This window comes from Peromyscus maniculatus, chromosome 6 (genome assembly GCF_049852395.1).
Source record: "Peromyscus maniculatus bairdii isolate BWxNUB_F1_BW_parent chromosome 6, HU_Pman_BW_mat_3.1, whole genome shotgun sequence".
NCBI classification, from domain to species: Eukaryota; Metazoa; Chordata; class Mammalia; order Rodentia; family Cricetidae; genus Peromyscus; species Peromyscus maniculatus.
In genome coordinates this window covers 46,065,322-46,077,431 of record NC_134857.1, presented here as the reverse complement: position 1 = coordinate 46,077,431, position 12,110 = coordinate 46,065,322, and the positions used below count along the sequence as shown (strand labels likewise).

At 38.7% G+C, this 12,110-nt stretch overlaps 1 protein-coding gene across 5 annotated transcripts in view; it reads right to left on the bottom strand.

The window, feature by feature from the left end:
• Positions 1-1,940: 1,940 nt before the first annotated feature.
• Positions 1,941-12,110, bottom strand: part of Gmps (guanine monophosphate synthase) — a 65,134-nt gene continuing 54,964 nt past the window's right edge. For all 5 annotated transcript variants that reach the window (XM_076574189.1, XM_015989665.3, XM_076574188.1 and 2 more), the window contains 4 exons: positions 6,344-6,459; positions 4,240-4,370; positions 3,223-3,395; positions 1,941-2,064 (listed from right to left, as the gene is read on the bottom strand). In XM_076574189.1, coding sequence (XP_076430304.1) covers positions 1,963-2,064; positions 3,223-3,395; positions 4,240-4,370; positions 6,344-6,459 — 522 coding nt within the window. In that variant the 3' untranslated portion in view covers positions 1,941-1,962. The remainder of the gene's footprint in view (positions 2,065-3,222; positions 3,396-4,239; positions 4,371-6,343; positions 6,460-12,110) is intronic.

Below are 12,110 nucleotides of genomic sequence, written 5' to 3'. Positions count from 1 at the left end.
GGATGGCAACATCCAAGAAAACCTGGCAGTTGGTTCTTAGAGTCACTGGTAACCATTTCCAAGATGAGTCTGTCTCCTTGACTGTAAGATTTTCAGCAGCTCAGATGAACTACTATGACGTTATCAAGTAAGCAATACAGTACAAGGCAAAAATGACCACACAAGAAGACAGACAGTAAGATGAAAATAATCTCTCAATCCCAGAAAGTTTCTATGTCATGTGCAGGTATGTTTTGAAGAAGTTATTTTTTCCAGAGTAAGGATTACATAAAAAGACATTTAAGAGAATGCATTAGAAAAACACTAAATACATTTTAATTCTAATAGGTCTGAGATTTGAGGATCATATATACCAGCAATGTCCAGAATGCAAAGACTACAAGTGAGCAGCACTTCTAAATGTATATAACCACATGACCAGTTTTACAGAGTATGGCAATAAACAGTGAGCCATAAAACAGACCTCAGGGAAAGAACATTCATATATTCTTCCGAATTCCTGCTGTTTATACCACAGACATTTTTGCTACAACAGGAAGGGTTTTTATGTATCGAACATGCACTGACACCTTGGTAAGCATTTTATACAGGTTAGTTCCCATTCAGAAATAATACAACTCTCAATCTGCTTAAATCTATCACATCCTCCTTTTAGAAGTCCGTCAGGAGAGCATCCTCACCAGGACAGACAAGGAACACTTAACCTTCTGTAGAAGGAAATACTTTGTTCAGGTCTGGATGTCTGCTACAGAGGGACCTTTCCCTCTTGGTTCAACAGTAGTTTCTGGCTATCCTCTGGACTACCCAGGAAAGATGATTTCTGCTATATATCCTTTTGTTTTATTTAACACTGAATCCCAAATAGAAATTGGTACTAGGCAACAGACAGCAACCTGAGGTAAAGTGAGTCTTTTTACTGCCTTTCCCAGGCTTGCATGACTGTCATAAAGAACCTGTAAGGAACTGTTGGCAATGGCACCAAGTCCTGCACTGGCCCTGAACTCTCCCCAGAAGCCAGCAGAAAATGGGCTGGCAAATACTTGACATCAGTTGAGACTTCTGCGCAGGAAGCAATAAGCCTGTCTGCAGATCTAGGTGTCATTTACAGCTCTTTCCTAAGTAATAGAAATATTTCCTCTCCCACTTAGATGTGGCAGGGATGGATCATGGCTTCTGTGACCGAGTCCTCTGACCAGGCAAACAAAAAGAACACATTCTCATCTTAACCTTTTGAGAAAGCCTCTTGTGAGAAGAGAGTAAAAACTCCTTCTACACAGCTGCTGGAGCTAGTGACACAAGGCTGGAGGATAAACTCCTTGTTTATATCAACAAGACGAACGTGAAAAGCATGGCATCTGTATGAAACATGGTTTGAAAGGCTGACAGCACTCAGGTCCTTCCTGCCATGGCTGTGACAACATAGTCACACTCTAAGAACTTCCATGATAAATTCCTGGTGTTCTACATCGTGGAAGAATCTTACATTTTACTTCCCTAGTATCCTGCCTAAAAGTGTCTAAACAGCTTTCTTATTCCTTTCTATGGTATGTACAGCTCTTCCTTGCCCTTTGGAGAAATAAAATTACTTACAGGAAAATTCGGATTCTCCAAAAGGCACACATAGTAAGCCATAATGGTAATTAAAGGATGTTTCTAATAGCAAGTAGACAGAAGCCACAGCCACCTATCGTCATAGACAGACATCAAGAGTTCATAAGAGAGTGAGGCAGAAGCAAGCAATCTGTCTGCATGTGCAATGGGGCCTTGATTATTTACCCACACATACAAACTCTTCATTCCCTTTAATCATGCCCTCTCAGCACTTAAGCCATGTATCGCTGCTATGAGAACTCAGATATGAAGGAGCTGCTTCAGCAACATTGTTCACAGCACTGCATGTCATTAACAAGTGGTTTCTAATGAGCCTCAACTGCACACACTTCTTCAACAATAACACATTTATTACTCCCACTCAGTGGTTCCCGGGGGCTTTGACGTTAGGTCATACATAATTCTAGAAATTCCAGGAATCTTCTTTATCTCAGTGACCATCTTTAATACCACCTGTTTACAAAACAAAGATTACAAGAAAGAATGATTAATAATAATAATAATAATAATAATAATAATAATATGATTCAATAATCCTAAAGGGCTTATTCTTGTACCTTAAAATTTAAAGGAACTATTTTGGTTATCATTCTCCATTTAAGAGGGACAGCTTTGATTAAACGTAGATTATTTCTCTCTATAGGTACAGTGACTTAAAGTCAGTACTCCTCAAAGTGTTGACATGGCAGCAGCATCCAAGCAATGTCACTGTATAACAAATAATTCCAACACTACCAAATGTCACACGAAGCACTCTATAATATCCTTTGTCAAAGACAGCTTGATCCCTTGACTGCCTTGAAGATCTGACAAAATGGGCCATAAGAAAAACAGATGCTAAACATTCCCCAACCAGCCATCCAGCAAGACCCTGCCTAACACACTAGAGCACTAGAGAACAGCTCAACTAATTAAAGTCTCAGTTCAACTTTTCACTGCTGCTATATAAATAACTCCCTTGGAACACTTTGGTGGAAAGACAAGGAAAGTGGTGAAAAAATAGAATCGTAGGGTTCAATTGCTACAGTGTTTATCTAGCATGCACAAGACCCTGGATTCAATCACCCACAAGGTAGCACATTCCTAGAACCCAGCACTTAGGAGAAGGCAGGAGAATCAGAAGTTCAAAGTTATCCCTCAGAGGTTCAAGGTTATCCTCAGCTAGAAGTTCAAGAACAGCTCAAGATACATAAGACTCCCATCTTTACAGCCCAAGATACATAAGACTCCATCTTTAAATAAAGAAAATAATTGTTAATACCATCAAATCTCATTCTTGTTTCTTAAAAAAACCAACTCATCTCCACTCCTAGGATTATGTCCTTTATATAAGAAAACTATTTATAGCAACTAAAAGTCAGCAGGACTAGGTTACTTTCCATGTAGTAACCAAAATAAGCATACATCTGGAAGCTGTATTAGATGTAAAGTCCCTTTCAGCTACACTGTATTAAATAATAAATAAATAAGTAGAGACAGAAAGGAAAAATGAGAGAATCTATTTTACAAAAATCAATCCTAAAAACATAAACTTTGTCACAGCCTATTTGTATCACTGTACTACGTAATGTATGAGGCATTGATGTAAATATTGGAAGTAACATAAATTACCTCTACAGGAATCTCATTGCCAGGTGTTGCAGGTATACCAGTCATGAAGTCACTAGTAATAAAGGTTCGAATAACCACAGATCTCTGGCATGAAGGCTGCTTCTGAAGTGGATCTCGATCGAAATGTAGTGGGGTCAAAATCACTGGCATCTGGCTGATTTTCCCAGCATACCCTAGAGAAAGGAACATACAGTGCTTATCATCACCACACTCTGGAGAAATACTCTAACCTAGCTCAAGGAAACCCTACAAAGAATCTCCAGCATCTCTCTCTCTCCTCCTACCACTTGCACACATTGAGACACACTCATCACACACCTAATTCAAATACAGCACTGACAGTGGATGCAACAGGACTTTTATTATGTAGATGTGGTAGTTCACATCTGTACTCTTGGCACGTGGGAGAATGGGACAGCCCACTTTCCCAGGTGAAATATAAGGATAGGTAGCTATAAACCGTGGGTCAAATTTTACTCTCTGTAAAACCAAGCTTTAAGTGTATTTCTGTTTATAGACACCTAATTTAAGATTTATTTTATATCTATCAACACTGAACTCACAATCAATGACTATGACACCTGCCTTGACTTATTTAACACATAGTTCTTTAGATGAGGCATACCACAGCTTCCTCGTGTTCAGGGGTCCAGCTAGCTCTTCAGTATTACACTGCAGGATGATTTCTCAATAGCAAAATCATTAACAAACAACCCTGCAAATGTTGAAAATACAACAGCAAGACAGTGACAAGAACACTTGTCTGCAAGCTGAAACAAGAAGAGTACTGCTGTAGTCCACCTCAGCCGCTCTCAACACAAGCATGGCTACGCACATTTTTTGCTACTCTGGGTGTCTGTAAATGGCCACAAAGATAAACTAATTTTATTTGAAAAGCAGTATTATGGAACCTCCTATAACAAAAAGCAAGAGCTACATCCTACTGCTAGAAATTAAGGGCAAACATCTGAAAAATCTTGTTGTAGTGTGCAGTGATAAAGAGGACGAGCCACTTACCAGACTCCCTGAGAATGTTATGGGCCTCAAAGTCAGCTTGGCGTAAAGTACTGAGCACCCCCGTTGTCAAGAAAGTGGGAGTGACATCTGTAGGAGGTTCTTTAACTGGTGGGCCAAAAATATAGACAACTCTAGATGGAAACACATCAGAGAAAACATAGGTGAAAAATTGTCTTGGAACTCTGGTTCACCTCAGTACAGTTCAGGGTGGCATGTTCCTGTAGATTTGGAAGTCTGGCTTTCCCAACTCTCTCCTGGGCTTGAACACACCAACCATTCTGAATTAACACTAACGGGTACATTTCAAGTTTCTATAGTAAACAAAAGACAAAAGAAGTCTTTATCAACTATTGTTGGTTAAGCAAATAATATTCATGAAAATAACTGGAAAGAGACAACTCTGCAATAAGATTTAATCAGCACTTCTGACAATAAATGAATTTTTTAGTAAAAAATGTTAAATATTCTTTATTTGATATTATTGACAAACCACATTAAACTGCCTTTCTGTAAGAGGAAGCACTTTGAATTCAGGGGATTCTAATTAATTGGCATAGTTAAGAATAATACAGATGGACACTACTTCACCTTGAACCACTGCCTGTGAGAGGCTAATGCTCAGACAGACACACAGGGGAGTCCTGCTTGGTTCTGAAACAGTGAGACTTCCCCAGGGATTAGTAAGCATACAGACATAACCCATGACATAAAACTAAGTGTTACCCAATCTCTGAGGGAGCACCCTCACCACTGTGAGGAGGTGAGCATCAGGAGTTAAGTCCAGCCCTATCTTACAAAGAGAAGCAACGACTGGAGTGATGGAAGTAGGATTGCTACTTTGAGAGACCACATTCACTTTATTACAAGTCAATTTCACTGACCTCTAGACTGTCAAATAAAAACTTTCTGTAAGCTTTTTAAGCTCTGAAACAACAACATTATGGTAAACATTAAAAGACACACAATATTTGTTTTGTAATAAACAGGCAGTATTTATTAATCATTAGTAGCCTTTTTAAAGATAAGCTGTTAAATCTGCATTTTCTCCCTCTCCTGTTCCAAGGATACACTGCTGGAATTCCAGATCCTTCATCTGTGTAAGAGAATCCCGTGGCCTGACGTGTCTCCTAACCACAGACCATGGAGATTCCATCTAGTCTTATGCTTCCCTCCCTTTCCCACAGTGCAGCACTGGGCACAATTCTAAACAAAAACTTTATCGCCTTTCTCAACATTATTCAATTTTAATTACCTTTTCCAAAAGCCACAACCATACTGGCCCAAAGCCGTTCTCTAGCCCACAGATGCACCAATCTGCTGCTGTTCTTGTTAGTGTTTCTAATACTATGATAAAACACCGTAACTAATGACAACTTAGGGAGGAAAGGGTTTATTTCTTATACTACCAGGCAACAGTCCATCATCAAAAGAAGGCAGGGCAAGAACTCAAGCAGAGATGAAACCTGGAATCCAGTAAGTGATGCAGAGGCCATGGAAGAACATTACTTTCTGGCTTGCTCAGTCCCCTGTTTTACAGCACCCAGGATCCCCAGCCCAAAGGCAGCCCCTCAATGGGCTGGGCCCTCCCACATCAATCACTAATTAAGAAAAATCAATATAGGCTTGCCAATTCAAAGTCCCTCTTCCCAAATGACTAACTTGGGTCAAATTGATATAATAAACTAGCCAGCATAGCTATCTTTAAAAAGAATTATTTTTTCAGATACATATGTCATATCACATATGGAAGTTAGAGGATTACCTGTGAAAGTTTCTTCTCTCCTTTTACCAAGAGAGTTCCAGGGATCAAACTCAGGTCATTTGCTTAGTGGCGAGTACCTTTCCCCACTGAGCCATCTAGCAAGCCCCCCAAATTGTTTATTCTTTAAATATTTTTCTTAAATAAGCAAAATAATTGTACTGTGATGAAGGACCAAAATATGGAATATTAAGTATTCCCCTAACCAAGAAAATTAACCAAGGTACATAATTACAAACAGCTGCTCACTACAGAATCAATCATCTATTATCTCTTATATACATGTACAATTAAGCCCTGTAGCCTTTCATTAACCAAAGACCTTAAAATACCTGTAGAATGTACCTGTTAATGTTATGACACATTCGGGGTATAAGCTTGGCAAGGAACATAAGAGATTCCCAGTCAGGTTCATCTTTACTGGAAATTCCACACACATAACTGTAGGAACGACAGTCACCCTGAAAAAAAGAAATGTAATCAATTTTAACAGTTAAGTCAAAAGATGGGTCAGAAAATTTTCTTCAGTGACACTATTAGTAGTAATTTGTCTTCTTCTTTTTAAAATATATCTGAAAAGTATATCCTAGGTATTCATCTAGTGATACAAGTTAAGTCACAAATTAAAACACCCTTTATTAAAACCCATATGGATCAATTCAGTAATAAAGGAACTCTCATGGACATTTCAAGAATTTATATGAAACACACCAGAGGTCCACTTGGATGTCATTCCAAATTGCTGCCCAACTAAGGCAAACAAGTACATTCAGTTTGGTAGATAGATCTACCATCCACATTTATATTTATCCATTGGCTAAATAAGTCTTTTTCTAAAAAATAAACTTAAAGTATTGACTTATAAATAAACATAATGGAAACAACTTAAGTATTCAATCAAACTGATTAAGAAGATAACATATGTACAATGAAATGCTATTCAGCCATTGAAAAGATGAAATCCTTTCCCTTGTAACAATAAGGGTAGAACTAGAGATCTCCACTTACATGAAGATGGGCACAAAAAGATAATAAGTATCACAGGGTGACACTTGATGAATCTTAAAATGTTTATCTTATGGAATTGGGAGTAGTTATCAAAAACTGAATAAGGGATTCAGGGGGTGCAAGACAGATGAGGATGGGTAGATCAAGGATATAAAGTTACAAAGTTAATGCTGAATAATTTGAATACATAGCAGTAGTAAATTTAAATGTTTCAAGAGCAGACTTAAATGTGGTAATACAATGTGTACATGCATCAAAACTTGGCAGTAGCTGGGTTTGGTGGCAGGAAGGCAGTACTCCACAGCACAGATCTGTACTTGAGAAATAACCCCAAAGAGAGCAAAGGACACCCTAGAACGTACAATGAAGAATCTAAGGAGGGTTTGGGGGGAGGGGCCTACACCAATTGCAAGGTTTAGTTGGTACTACAAAAGGAAGCCCCTGAAGGGGGGCAGCTCTGGCTGACATTGCATATTTGACTACCACACCTGCTTGACAACAGGAGACACAGAACACATGCTTCGATGCTCCACCTCCTGTGTGCAACTGCCCTTCTCCAAGCTGAAAATAAGACGGATCCAATACTTTATCTTTCTAAAATGATTTGCTTTGGGGTGGGGGGGTTGTCCAGAGGCCACAGATACCCTGAAGCTAGAGTTATAGGGCATTTTGAATAGCCTGACATAGGATTTGCTGAGGTCCCCTGCAAGAGCAGCAAGTGTTCTTGGTCACTGAGTCATCTTCCCAGCTTCTTTTTTTTTTCTTTTTAAAGTTTGCCCACCCTGGTGCTTCCCTTTTCTTTCTACTACATTTCAGTAGGTTTTTTTTTTTTTTTAGTACTATTTTTTTTCAAAGAGTGATTATTTATTTGTTCCTTTTAAACACTTGTTTTTAACTGGACTCAGTCTTAGAAGTAGAAGATCTTCAGTGAAGGACAGGCTACATCTCTTATTATAATCTGTTCCTGGCCTTTTTCTTTGGCTTCCTTCACTCTTAGTGAAAAGTTTAGCATATTCTGCAGCCTCCTCATTTTTCTTAGTACACTGTTTCTTCAGAGCAGTACATCAGCAGTCATGTTGTAGGACACACGCAGTAATAAGAGGATAAATTTCAGGCGCTTTGGTCCTGGGCTTTTTATCTTCTTTGTTTAAAGGTCTTCTGACAAAATATTGGCAAACATCATCTTTAGAGAGATTGAAGAACTTTTGGATCCTGCTAGCTCTTTTGGGACCTAACCACCAAGGCACAATAGTATCTGTCAGTCCAGGAATATCCTTCACTCGTTCACTCGTGTTCTCTCTCTCTCTCTCTCTCTCTCTCTCTCTCTCTCTCTCTCTCTCGACTAGCATCGACAATGCATCCTCAAACAGGCTTGCACTTCCTCTCCAGTTCTCCTTCGTCTATAACAAGAATGCCTCTTACTCAACAGCTGGCACACTCTGCTATGGGTCAAGACAACCTGCTTCATGAAAGTCCCTTATCTGTCACTCCCACAACGGATTCAGTCCACGGAACCCTTCTGCTCTTCACCCAGAGCATCAGCAGCTGCTCTATGGCCATGTGCTTCTCACAGAATGCATGAAGTTTGCATTCATCTCCACCTGAATGAGTTTCTGACAGCCAGTGGCAGGGAAGGATATTCAGCTTCATTCATCTTGATACAGCCAACTGCGTAGGAGGCACCACAAAAAGAGAGATGTTTCTTCTATATTTGCTGCCCGTTTTATAGTAGTTATTCTGACCTTGTTTCACTGTGGTTCGGGGCTTGTTTTTCCTTTGCTTTTATGCTTTTTCTTCCAAATGTAGATTTGGCTGTCCTGGGACTCTCTGTGTGAGGACCAGGCTGGCCTCAAACTCAAGAGATTTGGATTAAAGGAGGGGATAATCCCAGCACAGCTGTCTTTTGTTTTTGTTTGCTTGTTTTTTGTTGTTGTTTTAATTCCCCTCCTAGTTATATAAAATTGGTCACGCATCTTTTCCCTCACTATTAGGAAATCTATTCTTGGTTTTTCTCTGCTAGTTTTTTGAAATAATCTCTTGTGCATTCTTCTCCATTTCTTATTCCTTTTATTTAACCATACTTCTTCTGTTTTCCTCCTTTCCTCCTCTTTTTATCTCATTCACTATTTTTCCTTTACCATAAATGATTTTTAATTCCATTGCATACTATACAGTAGTTTTGCCATTTTTTCCTTTTTACCATCATTGGTGAAATATTAATGGGCTTTACTCAATTTTAAATATACTTTTATGTACTGTATCATTTGATGTTAAAACTCATAAAGCAGTTTGTTTTCTTCTCTAAGTGGTACTAAGCCCTCAAGAGTAGGTTGCTCAACCAAGTGTGCTGGCACTTGCTTGTAATCCCAGCATTTGCAAGTAGAGGTAAGAGATGGCAAGTTCAAGTACAGCCTCCATTGCATATAGAGTCTAAGGCCAGCCTGGACTTTATGAATCTCTTCATCCCCCAACCTCCAAAAAAGAAAAAAAAAAAAAAAGACAAAATGAAACAAAAACAAATGAGGCTGTCCAGTAAGAAGAAATGCCAAACCAACACACACATATATAAATACAACACAGAGAGGCAAGAAATATGAGAAAGGCACACGAGTCTTCCAAAAAGATCCAGACTCCCCACCTGCTGAACACAAAGGTACTGAAAGAGGTGAAATGCCAGATGAAGATCTCAAAATCAACTAATAAATGATCAATGACCTCAAGACATGCTGATTGAATTCCATCTCGAGGCGGGGAAAGTGCTCAACATAGAGGAAGAAGCCAGGAAAATGAACGAAGAAGTCAGCAGTAAAGAAGAAATATTCAATAAGGAAACGATCTGAAAACAAACTAGAAATGATGGTAATGACAAACTCAATCAAATAAAAGACACAGCACAAAGTATTCCAAACAGATTCAGCCAAGCAGAATAAGAGAGAAGGTGGACAAGCCTGAGAAGTATTATATTCAAACACCAATAAAGAAATAAAAAAGAGCATGACAATGTTAAGCAACTATTAGACATAAGATCAAGAGACAAACCTAAGAACAGAAATCACATGATTATCTTAAACTTATATAGAAAAATCTTAATTTTTAACAAAGAATCCCTTCATGATCTCTGAAAAGAGACTAGGAATAGAAGGAATATACCTCATTGAAATAAAATTTATATATGATACGGTGGTTTGAATGAGAACAACCCCCATACCCCTAGACTCATGTATTTGAATGCTCGGTTCCTAATTGAAGGAACTGTTTTGGAAAAGACTAGGAGGTGTGTCACCACAGAGATGTGCTTATAGATTTCAAAAGCCCATGACAGGCCCAGTCTCTCTCTACCTCCTGGATGTGAAGGAAATGTGAGCTTTTAGCTAGTTACTGCTCCAGGGCCATGCCTGCTACCATGCTCTCCACTGTGATGGTCACGGACTCACTCCCTCAAACTGTAAGCAAGTCCATTTTTTTTTTAACATAAGTTGCCTTGGTCTTGGTGTCTCTTCACAGCAATAGAAAAGTAAGACATATTGCAAAACTCTAGCAAAGACACTAGAAAGAAATAAAAGGAACACAAACATGAAAGGAAGAACTCAAATTATCCTTACCTGCAAATGACATGACCCAATACTGAAAAGACCATAAGATTACTGGAATACTATCAGATCTGATAACTTTCAGCAGAGTAATAGGATATAAAACCAACACATTAAATCAGTAGCTTTTTTATATATAATAAACTTCTTGACTAAAAAATCAGGGATAGGGAGTTGGGCCATGGAGATGACAATACTGACCCATTCACAGTAACTCCAAAAGAGCATAAATACCTAGGAACACAACAAAGCAGGAATATAAAGGACATCCACAATGAGAATGAAGAGAACAAAGAAACAGATGACACTAACAGGTGGAAAGATCATCCATGTGCACAGGCTTGCAAATTAATCCTGTCAAAGTGGCTACATGGACAGTAAAGAACTTCCTGAATAGGACTCCAACACATGAGCAATAATGCGCACGAAATGACAAATAGGACTGCATTACATTTAAAAGCTTTTATACAGTATAGGAAACAATTAAGTAGTATGAATAACATGGAATGGGGTAGAAAATCTTAAGTACAACCCCCCCCTCCCGACACACACACACACACAAATCAGCCATTAAATAAATGAGTTACTGAATTCAATTTTCAGAAAATTACAATCACTAGTAAATATCCAAAAAGGTGTTCAACATCCTCTGCTATCAGGTAAACCCAACTTTTGAAACTATATTAAGATCCTGGAGTGAGTGGTGCACACCTTTAGTCCCAGCACTCAGGAGGCAGAGGAAGGGAGATCTAAATGAGTTCAAGGCCAGCCTGATCTATAAGTAAATTCCAGGACTACACAGAGAAACCGTGTCTCAACAATACCACAGAGATATTCACACAACATTTACTGCTCTATAATGCACAATAGCCAAGTACAGAAGTAACCCATATGATGAAAGGATAGATAATTGATACTTACACAATATGGAATTTTATTCCACTATAACGAAGAATGAAACAATGACATTTTGCAGAATGTATGAAACTAAGGCACATACACAATATCTCAGTAGCCAAAATACACAAGTTTTTTAAAATGTATTTACATTTTTACAAGGACAGTTTACTTTGGCATTTAGAAAAAAATTAGACCTATGCCAGAATAATCATAACATGTGACTTATCTGGGCCTGTAAGGTTACTTGAACAATAACACTGGGTAGCTAATAACTAAGGCAACTTAACTTCAAGAATATTAGAGGCCAGGCAGTGGCGCACACCTTTAATTCCAGCACTCAGGAGGCAGAGCCAAGCAGATCTCTGCGAATTCGAGGCCAGCCTGGTCTACAGAGCGAGATCCAAGGCAGGCACCAAAACTACACAGAAAAACCCTGTCTCGAAAAAAAACAAAACCAAAACAAAACATTGGAAGAACCTGAGTAAATTTTCTTTTCTTTTTTTTTTTTTTTTGAGGGGGGGGTTGGGGGAGATTGTTATTGAAACAATCTAAATTTGTAGCCCAGATGAGCTTCAAATTCATGGCAATCCTCCTGCCTCAGCTTTTCAAGTGCT